Consider the following 24,100-nt stretch of genomic DNA (forward strand, 5'->3'; position numbering starts at 1 on the left):
TGTTCGTGCGTGTGTGTGTGTGTGGGGGGGGGAGGGGGGGGGGTCAGGTCCTGCTTTCAAGATATCTTAAAGTCCTTATTCTTAGACGTTTCCGCCTCACACATCAACTGTTTTCAAACGCCGAGAAAAGATGAATCAGGTTTTCTTGAGCGTGTTTTTTAGGTTCATGGTATAGAAGAAGGGTCACGCTACCACCAGGGTCATTAGAGTACCCATGGATATACCCAGAGCTCCTACGAAAGCCTTGGCAAATGTGTGTGTGCTTGGGCGCCGAAATGTTTAAGAATACGACACTTAATTAAAGGTGGTGGTGGTGGTGGTTGGGTGAAAAGGGACACAAGGAGAAATAAAGTGCTGAGCTGTTTTAAAGATGGTAACATGATCATTTTATTGGAACACAGGGTCGACAGCACTCCATGGATATCACATAAACACACACACACACACACACACACACAAGGAAAAGTTGGACAAATACAAATACGGAGACGGGACCACACGAGCGTAAGGCCAGGCCCTATAAAACTACAACTAGGTAAATACAACTAGGTAAATACACACACACACACACACACACACACACACACACACACACGCACACACAAGCCGTAAAAAGGAAACAAAATACACAAACAACCTTGGTAACATGAAGAAGTGCTTTGTGCTGAAAAAAATAATAATAAACTAGTCGAGGCTCTCAGCACCCTCAGCCTTGTCGCATTGCTTCGGTGCCGCCGCCACGCCCACGGAGGCACATCATTGCGACGACGATGGCAACAATAGCGAAGTAAATGCCAGATAGCGCCACACGGTCACTACAGCGATACCCTACGATCCTGCGAAGACACTTGGTACCACAGGCATCGACACACCTCACCAAGTAACTATTTAGTGACCATGTTTCACAGCCACAGAGTAAGATAGGAAGCACAAGAGACGACGATTCTAATATCTGTCCGCCTGCATAGATATCGATAACGAGTCATATTGAGCGAGTCCATAACACCTTGGGCCAGGCACAGTCCGTTGAGTGACTTCCTGGCAAGATCCACCATTGTTATGCACTGCACTACCACGGTATGTGAAACTTTTGGTGACCTCGACATCCTCACCACACGCATTAACAGACTGAACTGTGTAGGTCTATCAAATGCCCATTATATATAAAATGCCAGATACAAAAATATAATGTCCGAGCTTTAAGTTAAAAAAAAATCCTGATCAGACATTTTTGGGGTCATCCGGTATCTTTTTTTTTCTACTCCCAAACCAAAACCAAGACTCGGACCAACAAGCCTTTCGTCCTTCCTTGTAGCCATTCCATCACTATCATCACTATCACTATACCTTAGATGGCTATACTCTATCGTCACCCTCATAAAATAATTGCCTAAGTCATTTTTCAACGATTTTCAGGTTTTTCTCTACATCAATTTTTTAACATGCGACTAACATTTTTGTACAGTTGCCTTCGTCATTCAGGGATTGAGTGTTCTAGAATTGGCCTTTTCGTTTCTGCCTAAATCTTAAGCCTAGTGAGATAATGACAGTTCTTTTCTGATTTCCTGAAAAGTAGAAAATAATGACTTAAGCGGTTTGTTTACGTAGGTGACGATATACCCATGAAAAAGAGAATGGAAACTATTAATAAAAGCATTGGCACTATCTGGCAACTGTTCTTCTGCGGCTGGTCTATCACGTATTATACTCGTAACGTACCACTACAGCTAAATGAGGGAATGGATTAGAAACAGGTGGTGGTAACGGACTATGTAACGGGACCTTGTGAGTTACCCGATAATACTACAACTAAAAGAAGGAAAAGAATGGCAACAGAGTGGACTGGCAATGGATTGTATAACGTAAACTTGTAATACTCCCCGGAAGCTACAACACATGAAGAATAATATAGAACTCTTTTTTTTTTTTTTCTCCCTCATTCCTATTCTGGTCATTAGGGCGCGGGGAAAAAGTTGGAAAGTTTCGTTTAGTCGGCGCAACATGTGGTCATAATTATGCCGGAGAGAGACAGCAGGGGAAGGAATTCTAGGAGAAGGAAACAGACGGGACACAACCCCCGATTAACACCTGGTACCCATTCACTGCTGGGTGGACGGGGGCGTAGGGCATTGGAAAAGCCGCCCAAATTTTTCCACTCCGCCCGGGAATCGAACTCGGGCTCTCGGTTGTCAGGGCGCGGGGAGGAAACGGGAGGCTTCGCATAATATGAATTCGCATAAAACCGCAGAATGTGAAGTCAAATGGCACACCGACGGGAAGTAAGTATATAATAACTCCCGTTGTAACAAAAAAATAAAAAATAAGAAAATGTAGCCTCCCCCAAAAAAAGTCTCCCCCCCCCAAAAAAAAACTTAGCCAAAAAAAAAAAAAAAGTCCAACGTCAGATTTTTTTTTCTAATTAATTAAACGTCGTATGTGTAGTACTTATTGACAGTTTGTGGCTAGTACGGCTTTTTACTTCCATTTTTGGGACGAGTTTATTAGAAGTGTTGGTTGGTTGCTTGGTTGAGTCGACATATTGCAAACACTCGTGAAATAGTGATGCACAAAAATTCAACAAAACCAACCATAATGACCAAGCTATTTTTTTTTTGAGTCGACAAATTGCAAACTCACTCGTCAAATAAAGCGATGCAAAAAATTCAACAAAACCAACTATAATACCAACGTCTTAAAAACGGGTTAAAAAGTACAAATCAGCCACAGTATTATTACGAAAAGATTATTAATACGTTTGAAGAATCGGGCGCACTTATCCCCATGCGTCGAGGGTACCCGACTCAGCGTTGCCAGATTGTCGTACTCAGCCTCCCATGTTTGTCGATTTCCAACCCAAAAACTGCCTTGTCCACCCCAATAACTGCCTTCATTTAGTTATCGTTAAAACGGTTAATTATTGGTGTTTTTTTGGCATTAGCTATGGCTCGGAAACAGGTGAATACGAGGCTCTGAGTACGATAATCTGGCAACAGTGGTACCGGTTAATGTTTCTCTTAGCGACTGGTGTGACGTAGAACCAGCGTGACGTAGAACCAGCCACGCACACACGACTAACTTGTTCATGACTACGTACAGCACAACCATTACAGAACCAAGACGACGACAAGACACGTAAACACATTATACATAAGCGTATATATATTATTTAAGATAACTATTATCACTACACACACACACACACACACACACACACACACACACACACACACACACAGGCAAGCAGGACCAGGAGGAGTCGAGGAGTATCATAAGCATGTCCACCAATTTGTACGCACAGTCCCAATTAGTACTAAAAATTAACCAGTGTCGAAATGAAACATGAAAAATATTCCGTATTTCGACAAAAGTTCATTTCAATGCTTCATTTTCTAGAACTGATTTTTCTCACAGTATCGAAATGAAACTTGATAAACATTCCGTATTTCGGTAAGAGTTCAACCCAATACTTCATCTCCATTTCCTATAATTGATTTTTACCCCCAGTATCAAAATGAAACTTGATAAGCATTCTGCATTTCGACAAGAGTTCATTCCAATACTTTTCCATTTCCCATAGCTGATTTTTACCTCAAGTATCAAAATGAAACTGACAAACATTCCGCATTTCGATAAAAAGTTCGTTCATTCCCCTCTCCCCCTGATATTAGTGCTTATTGGATGGCTAAGTACATGGGAACTGTCTAAGACTTATTGAATGGCTTCGTAAATAGAAACTGCCGGACAGTCATTAGGTGGCCGAGAAGATGGCGCCACTATAAACACTTGCCTGCGCCATGACGGGCTGGGGCCGACTATCATCCAGGCCCCTCAAGCAAGCCTACCGGCGCTTTAGGTTCAGACGTAAAAAAAAAAAAAGAATACAAATTGCTGAACATCTCCGCTGGCTACTCCTTGCCTGCCTGCCTGTCTCCTGCCGTGCTATCTCGCTACTTGAACATGTGGAAGGAGCTGGGGAGTATCCTGTTGGCCCAGGACTGCCGCCCCCAGATGTTGGAGTGGATCCTCACCCGCAGCCTCACCTGGTCCTCGTACGGCAGGTGAGAGAAGAAGCGCAGGCCGGCGATCTTCTCCACGTCCAGCACCTTGGCACTGAACTCCTGCGCGAACCTCTCGGCGCTCTGGAAGATGAGATGACGACGGAAATGGTGAAGTGTTGTGGATGGAAGGATCGGTAGGGGGAGGAAGGGGTTACTGGATGGCTTAGAACACCGAACCCATCCGAAACAATATGAGAGAGAGAGAGAGAGAGAGAGAGAGAGAGAGAGAGAGAGAGAGAGAGAGAGAGAGAGAGAGAGAGAGAGAGAGAGAGAGAGAGAGAGAGAGAGAGAGAGAGAGAGAGAGAGAGAGAGAGAGAGAGAGAGAGAGAGAGAGAGAGAGAGAGAGAGAGAGAGAGAGAGAGAGAGAGAGAGAGAGAGAGAGAGAGAGAGAGATGATGTGGCAAATCCGGTAATTCCGCCAGCCACACCTTAAGTGACGATAAATGGAAAGACGACGACGTGATGAGTTTTTTTAAGTACGTTACGAGTTCATAACTGCATTCGGCTGCTAGACTGTTGACAGCGAGGTAATGTATGTCTTCAATAGGCATATAAGAGTTTAGGACAACCTGATGTATGATTTGATTGAGTTCGTGTATGTAGCCGAGTCACCAGCACCTACCAGGCAGTTCGAGACGACGAGGTGCTGCGGGTAGATGAAGGCGAGGGCGTCGAGGTGGGTGGAGGGGCAGTCACTGAGATCGTGGACCCACTGCAGGCAGCGCGTCACCACCAGGAACATGTGTGTGGGAACGGGCGGGAGGCCGTGGCTGCGGCTGGCGGAGGAGGGCGGGAGGAAGGGAGGATGATTAGGAAAGCATCAATAACCACAACAAACAGTAGTAGTTGTAGTAGTAGTAGTAGTAGTAGTAGCAGTAGTAGTAGTGGTAGTAGTAGTAGTAGTAGTAAAACAAAATAAATAATGATAATAACAATAACATAATGAGATACGCAAACTTCTACGCAAGGAACGACCACTCAATGAATCACACCTCAGAATAATAATTAAAAAAATCACTACTTGGAAATGCACGCACGGACACGGAACACCCAAGGACCGAAGCTGAGCGGTCACAGATCAAGACTCACTGGTTGAAGGTCAGAGAGCAAGAGCTAAAGATCAAGGGTCAGAGGTCAACGGGGGGAAAGGGGGAAGGCTTACCTGACTTATTGGAGGGGTACACATTGTCTTCGCTGCCATAATCCTGAGTAGCAACAACAAAGATCACACAGGGACACTCAAGAACACAATAAGGAGACTGCGATGGACACACGCATATCAACTCCTGAGAACTTATGCCAATTTGAACACACAAGAATACCCAATCGAATAAGAAGACTGCAATACCATCTCAGAACTGTAGTCTGTTCGCTCTTCCTTAAAATCTTCGTTATTCTATCTTGAACCTACTCACTCGGTTATGACGCATTTTTTTTACAGCAGAGGAGATAGTGCAAGGGCGTAAAAAAAAAAATAATAATAATGAAAAAAAAGCCCGCTATGAAAAAAAAGCCCGCTAAAAAAAGCCCGCTAGAAAAAAAACGCTAAAAAAAGCCCGCTAATTGATTGATGTAAGAGAGTATATTTGATTGTTTTCCTTACCAACTGTGGGTGGAAATATATCAAGATACTTAACATAACATCAATTTTTCGGTAGTTATCATCAATTAGTTAGACGTATTGATGAAAAAGTATATATGATTGACGATTGTTTTCCTTATCAACTGTGGGTGGAAATATATCAGGATACTTAACATCAACTTTCCGATAGTTATCATCAATTAGTTAGACGTATTGATGAAAAAAAGTATATATGATTGACGATTGTTTTCCTTATCAACTGTGGGTGGAAATATATCAAGATACTTAACATCAACTTCCCGGTAGTCATCATCAATTAGTTAGACGTATTGATGAAAAAAGTATATATGATTGACGATTGTTTTCCTTATCAACTGTGGGCAGAAATATGTCAAGAGAACGTGTCCTAACATTGCCGAACGATGCGATGTGCCCGAAGCTCCTGCGATAATACTGTGATCATTGTTTTGTGCAGTCGCTGGAACGGAGCATACCACTAGAAATCATCATCATCATCATCATGCAGCACTTTGGAAGACTACTGAAGTGCCTCCTCTTATCCTCGCTTCAATATTCTTTCAAGAGGAGGGTATCAGGACACCTCTCCTCCCGAAATTGACCTCTCTTTCGCCCACTCCTCTGTACTCTTTTTAGGAGCAGTGAGCAACCGGCTTTTTTTTTTCATTATTTTTTGTTTGTTTTGTTATGCCCTTGAACTGTCTCCTTTGCTGTAATAATAATAAAAAAAACAGCAAAGGTCACACAAGGGTACACAAGGCCATGAGGAGACTACCACTACAAGTCTTTTTATAGGGTGTTTTTTTTTTTTTGTGTGTGTGTGGGGGTATGATGCGTACAAGTTTGCGAACATGCCCTTATAAAAACAGAAGACACGACTGCCCTTACAAAAATACGGTGAAGATACCCCTAAAGAAATTATCGAACATAATCTTACAAAAACTAACGGACATGTCCTTGTAGAAATTAGCGGACATATCCTTGTATAAACTAGCTAGCGGACATACGAGTATATACCCTTGTAGAAACTAAGAGACATACCCACATAGAAACTAGCGGATATACCCTTACATAAACCATCACACAACACGTCCCCCCCCCCCCCCTTTTCTGAGCGGCACCTGAGTCCCCCATCGCGGCCCCTTACCTGATATTGCCCAGGTCGTCAGCGAAGGAGTTGGCGTCGTAGTCGAACACGGGTCCCGCCACCACGTTGACGGTGGAGTAGTGGCGCGCCCAGTGGTGCACGAAGCCCATCAGCTCCCGCCAGCGCGCCCCGAGGAAGGCGGACATGGGCGCCATATTGGAGGTGAGGAAGCCCAGCTGTTCGTTCTCATACCTCGAGTTGAATTCTGGCAGGGGAAAGTTCAATGACTCGGCAGTTCACGACAATTTGAATCGTATTTGCATTAACTACACACCAGCTAAACATTTCCCATTCATCCACGACCCTACACCTGCCTAAACCAGTTCTTGTCTATCTCTCCAACCCTCTGAAGCACCTCCCCAGCCCACACTCACCGGGGGGAAAGAGAGGGCGGGGGGTGAAGCCGAAGTGAGCCAAACGGTCGTACTCGCTGCAGGACGCGCGGTGGTGGGCCTTGAGGCGGACGTCGCTGCGCAGAGGGTACAGCGCCGTGCTCATCATGCCGAACTTGATGGTGAAGCTTGACCACAGGGGAAGCTTGATCTTTGTGGAGTACCCTGGAGGAATGGAGCGAACGGTCACGGATAGTTTAAGCTTAAGAAAACAAGCCTTGGCCCAAAGCTCTTAAGTTCTCGAATATAAATACGTCAAATAAAGTGTATGGCTTCCACTTGCACCACAGAGATGAATGGTCAGTATTGCTGTCACTTGAAGAAATGGAAAGAACGGTGTCAGAAAAATAAAATCTAAAAAAAAATCACATCAAAGCAGAATCAATAAATGTTCTCTGATAAGAATGCGTATAAGTAAGTGTTCCCTCGCCTCACCGTTGATGAAGTCAGGCTGGACGAGGAGGAGCGACGAGTCTTTGTTCTTCCCCATCTCCGGAGTTCCCCAGGGCAGGTGTTTCGCCGTCAGGCTGTACGCGTCCTCCTGCGCCTCCTCTAGCACGTCGAGCAGCTCCACCACCTTGAACATGTCCCCCTCGCACAGCGGCTTGGGCCTATAGTAGTCCAGCACCTCCTCGGAGGGCACCGCGGCGACCGGAGGAGGAAATTCCTAAAGACGGGACCAAAAATGTTAATGGTCGGGAACAGGAGTGAAGGAGGAGGATCAATTTTTATGAGGTGCCTAGTGGTAGAAAAGTAAAAAAAAATCAGCGGAAATCGTGGTTTGACTGAAGATCCACGGAAAATTTGCCCAGTGTAATAGCCCCTTGAGGAGAGTTTAAGTTCAGCAAGACAAGCCATCGGGACTCACGGGACGAGGCTGCTGGAGCGGGGGCGGGTTGACCAGGAGGTGGTGGAGGGCGCCCCACGTGCCGTTGTTGGGCGCGGGCTTCACCCCCAGCAGGTGGCTCATCAGGTTGTACAGCTCGATGTTCTGGAAGGACTCCACCTCGAGGCCAGTGCGGAAGGCCGGCCCGTAAGCCACGAACAGGGCCTGAAGGAGGAAGGGAACGGGAGGGTGGTGAGTTAACATTTGTGTGTGTGTGTGTGTGTGTGTGTGTGTGTGTGTGTGTGTGTGTCGTGGTACTCTATTATTTTACTTTTAGTCTGCATAAATCACTCCTTTCTATTACAATTATGCTTATTATCACCAGTTGCAACACACTAGCTTGATCATTATAGTTTTATTGTGTATTTCAATTATGTACGGAATGGACTGGTCTTAATAATGTCTAGTATCTATCTATCTATCTATCTACATCTATCTATCTATCTACCTATCTGTGTGTGTGTGTGTGTGTGTGTGTGTGTGTGTGTGTGTGTGTGTGTGTGTGTGTGTGTGTTTGCTTTCCCGTCACGTACATTCATAACGGCGAAGTAGTTGTCGTAGCCGTGGTCGCCAGCGTCGGCCTTGAAGGAAGCGTCGCCGCCCACGCTGTAGCCGGGATCGAGGTCCACCACGATGTCCTCCACTCGCCGCTGCGTCCCCATGTGCCACCTGAGAGGACGCGGGAGGAGGTGAAGCGCCGCGAAACATAAGGCCTCGTAAGGGTGTGTGATTTTAGACGACGTATCCCTTGATGAAGATTTTTGTATACACTACGAACATAAGAACATAAGAACACAAGGAGTCTGCAGGGAAGGAATTTGTCAGTGAAAGGTAAAGTCTGGGGCGTATGCTATATATTTGCGCGTTGTCTCAAAACTCATTTCCGTGACGTGGTATAAGCGTATAATTCATCGAAATTCTCATAATGACGTAATATTCCAAAGACAGTCTCTCAGGATGATTACTATACAGCAGATTTAGGTATACGAGGGAGTATTAAGACACCTCTCACAACAGAAGTCCATATACGAGAGCACAATTTTAGATGATGTGCCCGATGAAGATTCTTGTGTACATTACTTGAGAAGAAATGTAAGTGACGTGTAGAGTACAAGGTAAGATCTGGGGCATGTGCTGTAGTTGCGCGTGGCCTCAGTGCTCATATCTGTGACGTGACTAGCGTGTAACTCGTCAAAATCCTCGTGATGACGTATTAATTTGCAGGCTGCCTCTCAGGATGATTGCTAAATGGCTGATGAAGGTAAGAGAGTGTATGAAGACACCTCTCCTCCCGCACTGACCTCGCTTCTGGCCACGGGTTCTTTACGCTTTGCTGGAATAGTGCTTAGCGGGCTGGGGTTTTTTTTTTAAAGTTTTTGCTTTCGCCCTTGAGTTGCTTCCTCCGCGAAAATAAGGCTTGACGAGAGTGATTAGAGGAGTTAAAGTGGAATAAACAGAAGTACGGACAGTCAATCAACAACAACAAATAAAGAAAAGCCTGCCGTGAGTGCCTGGCGGAGGTGGCGAGGAATAAACAGAAGTACGGACAGCCGATCAACAATATAAAAGCCTGACGTGGTGCCTGGCGGAGGTGACGAGGAATAAAGAAAAGTGTGGACAGTTAATCAACAACAAATAAAGAAAAGCCTGACGTAAGTGCCTGGCGGAGAAAGAGGTGGAGTATAATGAGCAAAGTAGGCACGGTAAATTAACCCCCACTCACCTGGCCGGCAAAGTGGTCCTCTCGTACACCCTCAGCTCACGTCGTCGGCAGGAGAGGGCGTTCAGCATCTCCTGTTTCGTCTCTGGAGGGAGGAATGGCAGCGTGTTTATACAGTAACATCGGTGCCGTAGAATATAGGAGACTTTGGCCAACTAGATCACAGGCGCCATATTGTTACCAAATGAGCCGCGCGAAATTCAAATTGATGATGCAAATTGATGATGATGCAAGGATTTTTTTTTTTTTTTTTTTGTGTGTGTGTTTTAGGTATCGTCAGGATCTCGAAGAAGTACTCAGAGCACCAAAAAACGCCACAGTATCAGCATCAACTTGAATTCCGCGCGGGTCTTTTAGTAATAACATGGCGCCTATGATGATACCAGGCACACTCTCCTATGTTATGGCTCTGATTAACATTATAACATTATCCCTTCCCATCGATATCTGCATAACTGGATAGATAGATAGATAGATAAAATTATAGATACTAGACCACCCTCCCTCAGATCTAAGCAGCTCGAGTCTATAGGCCCATTTTTACTGTATTCCTTCGCCTTTTCCAATCGATATCTATATAACTGGATAGATAGATAGATAGATAGATAAACAGATAGATACTAGATATTCTTAACATTATACAAGTTCCGCTTCACGACGCTCCCTCAGATCTAAGCAGCTCGAGTCTATAGGTCCGTTTTTACAGTATTCCTTCGCCTTTTCCCAGCGATATCAACATAACTGAAGAGCGCTAACTTTACTGACATTTTTTTTCCTCTTAAAGGGTTAGTCATTCTGTCGTGGGACTTAAATTAATCGCAATAATATAAGGACAAAAACAAAACAAAAAAATCTATATATTCCTCCTTTCCTCTCTATACATTTATCTCCAGCGCCATTGATTTCACATACTTGGTTAGAACACGAAAAAAAAACATATATAAAAAATCTATACAGTCACTTCCTTCTTTCCTCTCTTGCTACATTTGTCTCCAACGCCACTGACTTCAAATACTTGGTTAGAAAACGAAAAAACAAACAAATATAACAGTCCTATATAAAAGGTGCCTGTCACTCTTCCTTTGAGCTCCTGATCCCAACACTATAGCAAGGAAGGAAGGCTGACTCGGCGCCCTTTAAATCCACCCTTCCCCTTCCTCTTGTTTTGTTCACGTGGTGCGAAATATATTGTACTTGTCATTCTCCCTCGGTAGCTCTGAATACCACGGATACATGATTATATACGACTTCTCATCCATCCCTTCCTCACTCCCTCTTCGTTTGTCCCCACCGGCGGCATTACCGTACTTAGCCATCGCGTAATAACTTCTTTTTTTTTACATGAAGATGCTTGGTCATTCTTCCTGGATGCTCTTAGTAATGACACCGCCCGCTCGCTGATCCTATAATGTGAGCTTCTTATTCGCTACTCCTCTCACCACCACCACCACCACTACCTTCACCCACACCACCACGACCTTGGCACAGTTCACGCGGCGGTCCGAGTCTTCCCACCCACCATCACCACCACTCCCACCCACCACCACCACCAACAACAACGATAGCAACAACAACCTCTCAGTTTCCGTGCCACTCCAGTCCTTTAAATGGCAAGTGTGTTGATTCCTGCTCACCTCTCACTTGTCACCCCATCCCCCTCTTCACATTATCACCCCTTCACCTCACCAACCCAATCACACTGTCTCCTCAACCATAACCTCACACCCACTTCCATAACTACACCCACACCCACACCAGCACCGTTCACACTTTATCACCCCAAATCTTTCACGCTGTCACCTCAGGATTGCCTTCCCATCACCCCAATGCCACTCATCCTCATCCGCCCTGCACCCACACCCACCCACACACACACACACACACTTACCACGCCCCAAATATCAACTTTTTTATTGATTTGTTCTGACTTCCTCATTCTTTCTGCCGTCCAGCCTACCACCACCACCACCACCACCACCACAACCTTTCACCTTAATTAAAGTGACCCCTTGCACCCGGCCATACCAACCTCTCTGGATAAGGCGCCTTCACCAATTACTCTTTGTCTTGTAACTCATTTCTACGGTTATGGCTGCTCCCTCATTTTTACTGCGGTCACCCCTACACACCACCACCACCGCCACCACCAACCATCAACAGTGCAAACCTTCACCTTAATTGGTTAGTGCCTTATATATCTACCCACATTGTCCACTGAAGCGTCTCCTCCTCCTCCTCCTCCTCCTCCTCCTCCTTCTCCTACTCCTCCTCCATGCACATATTTCGTTATTAGATTATTTTCGTGTTGCAATCCACTACCAAAGATATAATAACACACACACACACACACACACACAAAGGACGTGCAAGCCTTACTTTCCGAGCCGTCCAGCGGAGTCATCCTGCCGAAGATACCGTCCCAAAACCTCGTCCTGTTCTCCACGTTGGGGATGTACTGGTCCAGGCGGATGACGCGGCTCTGGCCGGCCTCCGCCATGCCGTGGTCCGCCAGGATAAGGAGGTTCACGCAGTCCAGCAGCTTGCGAGCCTGCAGACCCTTCACCAGCCTGGCCACCATGTCGTCCACGTGAGCCAGCTTGTTGTTAACCTGAAGGCAAATAACGGTGGGTATTTTTATTTTATTTTTTACAACAAAGGAGACAGCTGAAGGGCACAAAAAAGTAAACAATAATAAGAAAAAGCCCGCTACTCGCTGCTCATGAACTAAATATGATCAAACTACCTATATATGGAAATACTAACACCACCTCTACCAAAGCCTTATCAAATGTGGGTGTATAAGCGAAGAATTGTTTGAGGATACGGGCCTAAAAGCTACTCGTGTTTGGGCGATGTCAGGCATTATCAAGACACAACGCGGTAGCTTTTGTCACGGTACAGGAGACAGGCCAAGGACAAAAAAACAGACAAAAAAGAGACAACGCCCGCATCACGTTGCTCTATTAAAAAAGGGAGCTGAAGAAGCCAAAGGAGATTGATGCAATTATCTCTACAGGCATCTCGACGCTCCTCTTTGGAAGGAGAATAAATCATAGGAAGGATGGAAAAAGTTGCTTCAGTCTGCAATACGATATCAAGCAATATTAAGACAAATATGAAGGAATATCAAGTTGCACGGAGGCAAGTTGGGACAGCTTTGGAATGCGCGATGAAAGTTCCTGCAGTCCGCGATACGATGTCAGGAAACACTAAGACAACGTACATTTTTTTTTTTTTTTTTTTACAGCTAAGGAGACAGTTCAAGGGCGTAAAGAAAAGTATAAAAAAAAAAGCCCGCTACTTACTGCTCCTGAATAGAGGTCAAAGGAGTGTCCAAAAAGAGAGAGAGTGCTTCTTCTTCTTCTTCTTCTTCTTCTTCGCTCTGTTTCTTGATCGTTTTGCGTTACCATCTATTACAGCGAAACTTTGTCATTATTCTAAGCGCTTCGTTGTAAAGATTTCGTTATAACAAGACTTTATCGATACTTAACATTTGCGAGTATATAATAATTTTGCTATAGCGGAAGGCGTATACCAACTTAGAATCTATTACAGCGAAACTTTGTCATTATTCTAAGCGCTTCGTTGTAAAGATTTCGTTGTAACAAGACTTTACCGATGTGATTCCCTTTTTCAATTCTCTCTCGTGACTTCAACTTTCACTTTCTCTTTCTCTGCGTCTCAGGTGTTTAGGGACTGCTGAACCGGCAACGAATAGTGTCCGCATTTCTCCCTCACTACCTGTTCCGTCTCAAAAAAATAATAATGATAATATAAATACCTGCATGGAAGAAGGACCGAAGTCATGGCCGGCGCTGTCTGGCTCGTCCATGTAGAGAGTCATGAAGTCTGGACGCTTCTCAGAGGGCAAGTCCAGCCACTCGAGGACCTGCAAAAAACCGGGGTCGTGGAGGAGGCGGAGGAGAGGCGTGTCGTCGGCAAGGGGTGAAGGGAAGGGGACAAAAAGAGTGATTTAAGAAAGGGTCCACCGAGATGACAGAGAAGGGCAAGCAATAAAGGGCGAAGGAGCACGGGGGACTCAGGGTCATTCCAGGGTTGAAGGAACAAAAAATAGATAAAAAAAACAGGAACCTCAAAAAATTACGTTGATGCAAAGGGCAGCTTATGTAATGCGTCCAGGTAACTATAATTAGATAGGAAAGAGAGGAGGAGAGAGAGAGAGAGAGAGAGAGAGAGAGAGAGAGAGAGAGAGAGAGAGAGAGAGAGAGAGAGAGAGAGAGAGAGAGAGAGAGAGAGAGAGAGAGAGAGAGAGAGAGAGAGAGAGAGAGAGAGAGAGAGAGAGAGAGAGAGAGAGAGAGAGAGAGATTAAAGAACACCACAAAAAAAAGGATACCCGCTCGATCTTAAATATCAAAGAGCCAACGAGATCACGCTCGAAAAATAAGCATCCCTAAAATACCTACAAGGAGGCAGACAGACAGATACAAAGTGAGATAAGCAGATAGAAAAACAGACAGAAGAAAGATACGTATAGGCAGACAGACATAACAAGCTGAAACTGATACTGAAAATAATTAAATACAAGACAAAAGAAGAGAAGAGAAAAGAATAAAAAAAAAATAATGTGTGAATTGCCTAACAAACAAACAAACAAAAAAAAACAGTGATGAGGAATGAGTGGAATATAGAAACTTGTAATAATTGATAGAGTGAGAAAGTGGATAGTTTACTGAATGCCTGACTGAGTATACAAGCTGCTCGACACACATGAAAAAAGTAACTATGCGATTGACTGACTGACTGAATAAATGAGTGACTGAATACAGGTTAATTTTTTTTTTTTTACATGAAAGGAGTCAGTTCAAGGGCATGAAAAAAGGAAACAAATATGAAAGAAAAAACCCGCTACTCACTGCTCCTAAAAAGAGTTAGAGGAGTGGCCGAAAGAGAGGTCAATTTCGGAGTAAACAGTAACAGAGTAAATGAATTATTGACTGGCTACCTAACTGAATATAGGTTACTCCACACGTATGAAAGGATTATGGCGTGTAGTTGAGTGATGGCTGACTGACTGACTGACTAACTGAATGAATGTGCGACTAAAAACTGATTGGTACACACACATGAAAGATATAAATGGGTGAGTGACTGACTGAGTTCCAGGTAGCCCTACACGAATGGAGAAAATGAGTGAGTGACTGCCTGACTGACTGATTGACTGAAAGCACGAGTGAGTGAGCCAGTTCAGGTCGCGCCATGCACCCACCTGGTCCACCCGATGGCTGTACGGGATGCTCTCGTTGTAGAAGAACCAGTAGGTGGCCCGATTCCCCTTCGTCTCCGAGCCCGGCCAGAAGTAGGTGGCGGCGCGCTTCCCCTGCGGAGGAGAACACAGAGCCATGCTGAAGAAGGTGAGGGGCAAGGTTGTGTGCAGGGAGGGAAATAATGGTTGCGAAGGGGATTGTGTAGGAAAGGAAAGAACGTTTGCGATACAGGAGAGATTGCTTGCGTAGGGGAGAGTGGTTGCGTAGGGGAAAGAGTGGTTGCATAGGGGATTGTGTAGGAAAGAAAAGAATGTTTGCGTTGGTGAAAGAATGCTTGTGGAGGGAAAGAGTGGTTGCGAAGGGAAAGAGTGGTTGCGTAGAGGAAAGAGTGGTTGCATAGGGGATTGTGAAAGAAGGGAAAGAATGGTTGCGTGTGGGAAAGAAAGGCTGTTTTAACGGAATGGAGACTGATTGGAGGCTTATTCTGGAACGGAGAAATAAATAGATGTTTATAGGAGAAGAACATAGCGTTGGTAAAGGGATGATTAATGAAGGGAAAGAAGTTAAATATTACATCAGAGAGGGCGAAGATGAGAGATGAGGGGAGGGTGACTTGGAGAGAAGAGAAGGGTGCTAAGAGGTCATAAAAGGGTGAAGACAAGTTTGTGAAGGGAGTGTTATTGCGGATTGAAGGGAAGGAAAGTAAGGTTGTGTATAGGGGAAAGAAAGGTTAGGTTGTTTTAAGGGGGTGAAGCCTTGTGTGTGGAGGACTTGTTCTGGAGAAATGAAACAAGTAGAAGTCTAGGTGTTGGGGAAGTGGACAAAGTGAAGGAAGAGAAGGGGAAAGGGATACAAGTGAAAGGGATAGATGTGTTGGGAAAGGGGATGAAATAAAGGAAAAGATGATGAATGTTACGTGTGAAAGAGGAGAACTTGGCGCGAGGAGGAGGAGGAGGAGGAGGAAAAGGGGAGGAGGAGGATGAGGAGAAGGAGGAGGAGGAAGAGGAGGAGAAGGAAGAGGAGGGTGCCACACGAAGGTCTGTCTCCACGCACCTGCCTCTCCGCTGTTTTCCAGATCGGTTCGCCGCCCCACCACCTCTTCTCGAAGAACTCCGGACGCCTAACCCGGAACTCCTTCTTGAACTCCGGGTCGTAGAACTTGTTGGCGATGATCCCGTGGGAGGGTGGATACAGCCCCTGCGAGAGAGAGAAAGAGAGAGATGCTTTGGGGATGGGGTAAGGGTAGACCCAGGCCGGTATAAGTATGGGTTGATACAGGTTGGTGGGTGAGGAAGGGTCAAACTACCACCAGGGTCATAAAACTACCCCCGGAAATGATCAGAACTTCTACGAAAGCCTTGTCAAATATGTGGTCAAACTACCACCAGGGTCATAAAACTACCCCCGGAAATGATCAGAACTTCTACGAAAGCCTTGTCAAATATGTGGGCTTGGGTGTTGAAATGTTTAAGAATATGACCCACCGTCTCCGCGCATTCCAGGAAATATTTCACTTGCGGATGCGTGACTTTTTTTTAACCCTTGAGAAGCCATATATGGTTTAATGTTTTTGCCACATGTATTTAGACTAGTTTCTTCTTTGTTAAGGGAAGTAAAACATAGTCAGAGCACACCTTCAAGCTTAGTGTGGGTGTCTGTTTGAACCCTTGGAGAACCATATGTACTGTGATATCTTCGTCACATATATACTCAGTCCAGGAAGTAGAGTATAGCGTTAGGACCCATCTGTAAGCTTAGTGTGGGCGCCTAAGATATATAAAAACATTCTTCATGAAGCCTTGAAGAGCCCTGTTGTAATGTTCTTGTCACAATCATTCACACTAATGTTCCTTTTTTTGTTCAGGAGAGAAAACCTAAGTCCGAGAACACAGGTGCGAGTCTAGCCTGGAAGCCCCGCGAACAGATCCATTTTTGACCATTTGAAAAGACATTTAGTGTATGTAGTTCTTGCCGCGTTGGTTGCACGAGTGTTTTTGCTGATGCCCGGAGTAGTCAGGTATGCCTCTAACACAGCTGTGAGCATGGCATGGCGTGGGTGCCTCAAGACGTAAGCAGATCAAGGCCAACGGCGCCCTTGCACTACGTGGGTCCTCAAACGCGCACCTGCTGCACACGCACACACGCAAGCACACACACACACACACACACACACACACACACACACACACACACACACACACACACACACACACCTTGTCCTTGCTCTGAGTCTTGAGATGTTGCTTCCTTTCAATCACTCAATTTTTGTTTTACTTATTTTCTTTGTTCGTACACTTAATGTAGACAAAGCAAGCAATATAAAAAAGAAATAGAAAGCAGGAAAACGAGAAGTAATGTGTGTTAATATAATAAGTCTTCTCTTACACAACACACACACACACACACACGCACACACACACACACACACACACACGCACGATAAGCGATGTGTGTTGGTGAAGTGATTTCTTTTTATAGACGTGGCAAAACAACATTACACATTACAAGACAGCAGGGAACAGCAAAAACTATGAGCGATATGTTTGGAGGTTCTTTCTCGCTCATACTAATGCAGAATATTAAAACGCAGCAGAGTAAAGTAAAAAAAATACATGTGTTGGTAGTCTTTCCATGCACGTAATGTAGGCAAAGCAATACTAAAAAGAGAAGCAGATAACAATAGTATTAATAAGCGGTGTCTTGACGTGGTGAGTGGGTGGCTCGTGGTCGTACAGAGATAGGCGAGAGTGGCCGCTGGGAAGCAAATGTCAACCTGATAGCACGTGGTTACTTTTTCGTGCGTCGGTGAAGGAGACGGATCGACCACGGGCTAAACAAAAAAATGCATAAAAAATAAACGCAATGTTCTGTCCCAACGAAGGAAAAAAAAGGTATAATAATCTAATACAGAGCTGCCTGTTGTAAAAAAATAAACTTTACCATGTTTTTATACAGTACAGGAGAAGGTCACAGAGTTTACCAGCGAAAGCGATGACAGAACGAAGATACAGGTTAACTCTTGCATGACAAAGTTGGACAGCTAAGGGATGAGCTCAAGCAGTAAGTCAAGTCCAGAGAGGTAGAGGGAGGTCTAGATGGATGTAGTTAGTGAGTTCAAAAGAGCGGTAAAGGGGAAAATATAGTACATACAGGCAAAAATAAATAAAAACAAAAAAGAACGCTAAACACAGCTATAAAATAAAGTAGAGATGAGCGGCCAGTGTGTGAGAATAGAATAATGTAGTCTTCACCAAAATAGAATATACTAAAACAAGGTGAATGATATTGAGAGAAAGCAAAATATAAACGGAGTGACAACTATATTTTCTCCACAAATGGCAGAGAAAAGAATTGAATATACTTGGTGATGCTCTGCTTGATAAAAATGGGCGGCGTGGTGATGGTGATGGTGGTGGTGGTGGTGGTGGTGAGGATGATGTAAAGGTTGGAGGTGATAGTGGTGGTGAAGAGATACGGTGGTGATGGTGGATGTGGTGAGGGTGGTGGTGATGGGGATGGTGGGGGGGATAATGTAAAGGTTGGAGAAGGTGACGGAGGTGGTGGTGGTGGTGGTGTTAGTGGTGGTGATGGTGGTGGTGGTGGTGTGTGGTGACGATAGTGAAAGTGGATGCTGAGGTGTAGCGTAGTGTGATGTGATGTGATGTGGTGTGATGTGGTGTGGTGTGGTGTGGTATGAGGTGATGAGGTGATGTGACATTCTGTGCTGTGATATGGTATGGTGCGATATGGTGTGGCGTGAAATGGGAAGGAAGCAACATTAACACTCACGGTGGCGATGGTGTAGTGGTTGGGGAAGGTGATGGTGGGGTAGGAGGGCTTCATGAAGGGCGCCCGCACCCCCTTCCCGCCCAGGGCCTGGATGGTGGGCGTGAGTCCCCGGTTGAGGTAGTCGGCGCGGAAGCCATCCATCGACACCAGGATCTGCGGACGTCACCAGACAGGACCAGTGTTAGGGAATGCAGATACCTCGCCATAGGGAGCAGAGAAAGACCAGACGGATGTAACCAGCCTTCCTTGTGGCCATAAAACGGGACATCTTCCTCATTACTCAAACAGGTATTGCGACACTCACATAATCTGTTTTCTTTACGGCGCAGGAGGCTGGCCAAGGGTAAACAAAGAGAAAAACACCTACTTGTAACGTGCGACCACAATAAGAGGAAGTAGATAACGAAGTATGGCAAAAGATAAACATTAATTTTACTTACGGAGGAAATATACAGATAAAGAGAGGAGGAGGTCTCGGAGTTTACTAGTGAAAGAGATGAAAGAACGAAGATACTGGTTAACTCTCGCATGTAAAAGTTGGACAGCTAAGGGATGAGCTCAAGCAATAAGTTAAGTGCAGAGAGGTAGAGGGAGGCCTAGGTGGATGCAGTTAGTGAGTTCAAAAGAGCCTTAAAGGGGGAAAAAATAGCGAGATAAGATCATTCACTTTAAGAGGTTGAAGACAGAAAGAGGGGAGGGATGATAAGACAAAGAGGAGCACTAATAAGATACTGACGAGTGGGTGTTGGCTGCGGAAGGATGACGGGCACTTGGAGGGGTCGAGTTCCTTAGGTATTGAAGGCGTCTGACCGTCCGCCACCCCCGCCCCTAGAACGGTCAGGACGCACACGAAAAGAAACACCTGTTGGGAGAAAGGGTTAAGGGTCAGAGCCGGCACGTGTGTGTGTGTGTGTGTGTGTGTGTGAACTACCTCTCAGGCAGCATTCTTCATACACCCAGTCATATAATCTAAACCTTCAGTAAGTACACTTCAGTTCGGGCGTTATGTAAGTCTTATTCAATTATCGCAGCGTTAATATCCAGTGTTACGCAACCTGTCTCCCGCACCCTCAATTCACCCCAGAGGGAAAAAATAGTTACGGTTGTTCGGTCTCTTTTATTTTGGAAGGATTCCGTTTTTACCTCGCGCCGGGACCCACGCGTGCCGTTAGCCTTTGTTTTTGCGGGGGGTGCTGGGTGGGGTGATGGCGCAACTTGGACTGGCATACGCTGCGAGTGGGACAGTTTTAAGACCGACATCAAATCCGGCCTTTTTGCTCCACTCGACCAGATCTTATCAAAGTGTGGGTGGCTATGAAACGGTTCAATAGTCTTCCAGTCAGTCAGTGCTATGTTTAAAGAGGCAGGCGTCGGCAGGGCCTCAACACGGGCACTGCAAACACAGCGATCCATGTATATCTACGCACATGTCTTTCAGTTACTCCCTTTTACTGGTTTCATTATTGTTTTTACATTAATGGAGACAAAACCAAGCGCCGAATATGATTAGAAAAAACTGCACTCTTCATTTTTATTGGTTTATACGTTGTTTTTACGGTAGGAGGCAAAACAAAGCGCAGCATATATATAAAAATGCCCTGAGAAATGCTGTTCTGCCTACAATAGTAAAAATAAATCATTCCAAAGCAGATTATCGCTTTGGCTCCACGGGTGTAATCTATATCCTTTTATTTCCAAGGCTACTCGTGCGTGGTTCTTAGCAGTGCGGATCGGTTCCTCCCTGTTCCCCAATTACCCTTCGCCCTATAATAGACAAGTGATCTTTGGACAAGAAGCCGGGCATTTTATACCCTCCAAGGACTACCTGCGCCCCGCGGCTCGCCTCGGGCTGGCGGCGAGGGACACATGCTTCGAGCCTCCTCGTTTTACATAACGCTGTGCTGCTGTGGAAAGGTGAAATTAAGACCTTTGCAACTGATGCTGATGATGATGTGCCGCCGCTGCTTTTTCTGTCTGTGCTCCTACACAACCCAGTGAAAAGATAATGAAGGGAGAACTTTGCACCCTTGCGCTTTTTATTGCCGACAAGGCCGTTTGTTCCGGGGTGACGCCTGAATGCTTCCCGGCGTGTGCTCGTAAACCACAGCCCACAGACACCATCACGTTGCCGCGGCTAACAAAGGAGAAGCATCACGCTTAATTAACTTAGGCTAACACACGGCACCGCGCAGACAACCTATGCAAACAGTGCACCGCCACAGGCAAGACCGGCGGCCCTTAGAAGGTACCCTGATGGCCTTAGTGCCCCCACGCGCCTGAGCCACTGACGCAAGCATCAGGCCATAAAGACCAAAAGACACTGTGTAACACGTATTAATATATTAAACACTAATTAAAAATGTATCAGTAGTGAGAGATGACGACTCAGCAGTAAGTAGAGCACCCAGATCACCTTGACTCATCCGCCGCCACCTTGCGATCCGTTATAAGTTCGACACAAGCTTGATCTATATCGTGACTGATTGCTCTCTGCGCCGACGCATTGCTTCCCTGTCCTGCGCAAAGAATAACAGTGGACGTGTAGCGGTGTGGGTACTGCCTAATAATGATATGCCACGTCCAAGCAAACATATATAAATGTAAACTATATCCTCAGGGACGATGAATGCGGCAAGGGAGAGAGGAGTCTAGTTTGTTGATGAGTTCCTATTTTCTTAATGGTGTTGTCCTTCCTCTTAGTTAAACATTTTTTGATGATAAAACTACTATATTAGAGCTTGCTTGTTAATTCACTGAGTCCAAATGATCTAATTAGCACGTCGGGGCTCCAGAATGCCTCGAGAACAGCCACAGTCCTGCAGACAACACCTCGAGCGTCTCAAGCACAGGCGGTGCCAAGCAGACGCCGCGCCTCGCCACGGCCTTCCGCCGCTCAGCCTCGTGCCGCCAGCTCCTTGAAATTCCCGCCCGTGTAACCCAATGCCGTGCTGCCGGGGACACTCCAGTTCCCCGGGACAAAAATAAGATCAAGCATGCCACTGAAAAGGTCAAGAAGACAGGCTCGTCACCCGGGAGACAAGGGACGGAAGAGCCCCGCCCGACTGCCAGATGCACGAGCCTGAGCCTCGCCCTCGGCTGCTGCTTGATGTGTTCCTTCACCTCCAGCACCGCCTCGCCCATCAAAAAACGATTAACAGAAGGCCTAAATCATTTTATCAAGAATCAATGATGTTATTAAGTTCACAGAAAAACTGTATAAATTCTAAATCATGTACATATTGCCCGTCACATTACAAGTGTTGTTACTGCGGCACACGCGGGTGTTCTGAGTGTGACCTTGAAGCACTGAGTGGAGCACGAGCGATGCCTGGCGCAGCCCCACAACGTTCAAGGAGCAATGGGAGTGGCCAGAGGGCGCTGCTGGATGCATGACATTTAACTATTTGTCGAATACCGAGACAATGAAAAATCGTCATATGTAATGGTTTAATCCAAAGGCTTCACGTAACTTCCACAACATTTAAAGAAACAGGACACCTTAGAGAGCACTGCTGCCGAGTATGAGTGATGATAAACTTTAAATCAAAGACATGGTGAAGATATCGTCCACACACAACATTTGTCTCAGATTCGTCAATAGGATGTTAATGATTCCTTCTTGTTCTCCCTGACCTGCACCAGCATGTTTGTGGCAGCATGATGTTTTTTCCTCCTCCCTAAATCGTCAACATTATTCTGAGGTACCAAGGCAAAAGCACTTTCTCCGGGGCTTCACTCCGCGCTCTCCCTGACCCGCCTTCCTTGTAACACATCATAAATCTTTTTTCCCAACAAAGTGGAGGAAGAGGAAAATTATGCCGGAATTTTCTCACGACAAACTTCACGATGCAGAATCTTGCTTAGCCGATTAGATACATTTTTTCCCCGCGTTTTGCTGCACCCTTAATTAACTGAAAAGGCTTCGGCATTTTCAAAGCAGCGAATGTATTGCACATGAAACCTATTTCGATGCCTAAGATGGTGCGGGTGCGTGATGGGAGGTGTGCAGGCCGGGCGATCATCACTTTCCCTCTCGCTCGTCCTCCAACACGTGGGAGCTGAGCAGCGCGCGCCACAACAGGCCCGCCCCTCCCCGCCCCTTCCGTGTGACGCCCGGCCGCTTCCTGGTGTCTGGCGCGGCGAGTATCAAGGTCTCGGCCGGTAACTAAACTTGACCTATTGGGGGAGGGCTGCTTCTAGGTCACTGTCAACCCATACACACACACACACACACACACACACACACACACACACGTTTTCGTAATCTTTAAAGATGCGTTTATTAAGTAATTAAACACCTACACCATTTTTACATACCACGACGTATTTCCAGCAAACCTATTCTTTTATCTTCTCTCATATACTTAATCCGGAAAACTCTTGGGGGCGTTTTCTTTTTAATAGTTCCTCTTAGATACACTTCATTACTTTATTGTGCCTATTACGAAACTGGAAAAGGGCCGCCCATACTGCTACCAAGGACTGCCGTGGAAGGGGAAGATTGACACGCATGTAATGTGTATATTATAATGTAAATGTGAATGTATGACTGTACGTGTGGCGACACCTGGTCGGTGTCGCACAACAGGATATTTAACGCCACGACGTGTTGTTAAACATCCTTTTGTGATAAACCGACCGGGTGTCGCCACACGTACAGTCATACATTCACATGTACATCATCCCGCACCATACCGCTGACGTATATACTACCAGTGCCATGCGTCGAGGCTTTTCTCAACACCAGTACATCCATCAAGGGTGCCACGCTCCGCCGCTCCTCTCAACACAAGTACAACAAGTGTCCCGGGTCGCCGCTCTTTTCAACACACAACAAACACCACAAGAGTCACGCGCGGAAACTCATCAACATCAACACAATTATCCCGCATCGCCGCTAGCTTGTAAACACACCTCCCTGACGGCGAGCATGACCTGTATGACCATTGTGCGGCCTGTCCTGACATCACCTACAATAACACTCGCTCTCTTCCTCCGTCGGGCATGAACACAATTACGGCAATCAACGGAACACGTCTTTCATCTTTTCTCGTTCTCATCATTACATTTTCCGAGTACGCGAATAACCTCCGTAACGCCAGACACAAAGTGGGCGGTAGGCGGCGCTTTCTCGTTTGCTGGGGAGGCGCTGGTGTGGGCGGCCTCAACGGCGTATACCTGTGTGCTCATGGCGGTGCGAGGTGTGGTCGGAGTCAGCACCTAGAGCCGACTGAGCCAGAAGTTCTCCGCCTGTCCCTTGCACCCTCTGCCCCACGCTCAGGG

At 45.8% G+C, this 24,100-nt stretch overlaps 1 protein-coding gene across 1 annotated transcript; it reads right to left on the reverse strand.

Annotated features, from left to right (window-relative positions):
* Positions 1 to 360: 360 nt before the first annotated feature.
* On the reverse strand, positions 361 to 24,100 carry LOC126995726 (venom phosphodiesterase 2-like). The gene is made up of 15 exons (XM_050855565.1): positions 23,996 to 24,100; positions 19,554 to 19,679; positions 18,818 to 18,970; positions 16,082 to 16,225; positions 15,031 to 15,141; positions 13,585 to 13,692; positions 12,180 to 12,411; positions 9,807 to 9,888; positions 8,617 to 8,752; positions 8,066 to 8,248; positions 7,633 to 7,864; positions 7,180 to 7,362; positions 6,806 to 7,010; positions 4,681 to 4,834; positions 361 to 4,139 (listed from the first exon to the last, which is right to left on the reverse strand). The coding sequence occupies exons 1-15, from the start codon at positions 24,005 to 24,007 to the stop codon at positions 3,948 to 3,950; spliced, it is 2,253 nt and encodes a 750-aa protein (XP_050711522.1). The 5' UTR covers positions 24,008 to 24,100; the 3' UTR covers positions 361 to 3,947.

The sequence above is a fragment of the Eriocheir sinensis genome, chromosome 8, assembly GCF_024679095.1.
Source record: "Eriocheir sinensis breed Jianghai 21 chromosome 8, ASM2467909v1, whole genome shotgun sequence".
Classification (NCBI taxonomy): domain Eukaryota; kingdom Metazoa; phylum Arthropoda; class Malacostraca; order Decapoda; family Varunidae; genus Eriocheir; species Eriocheir sinensis.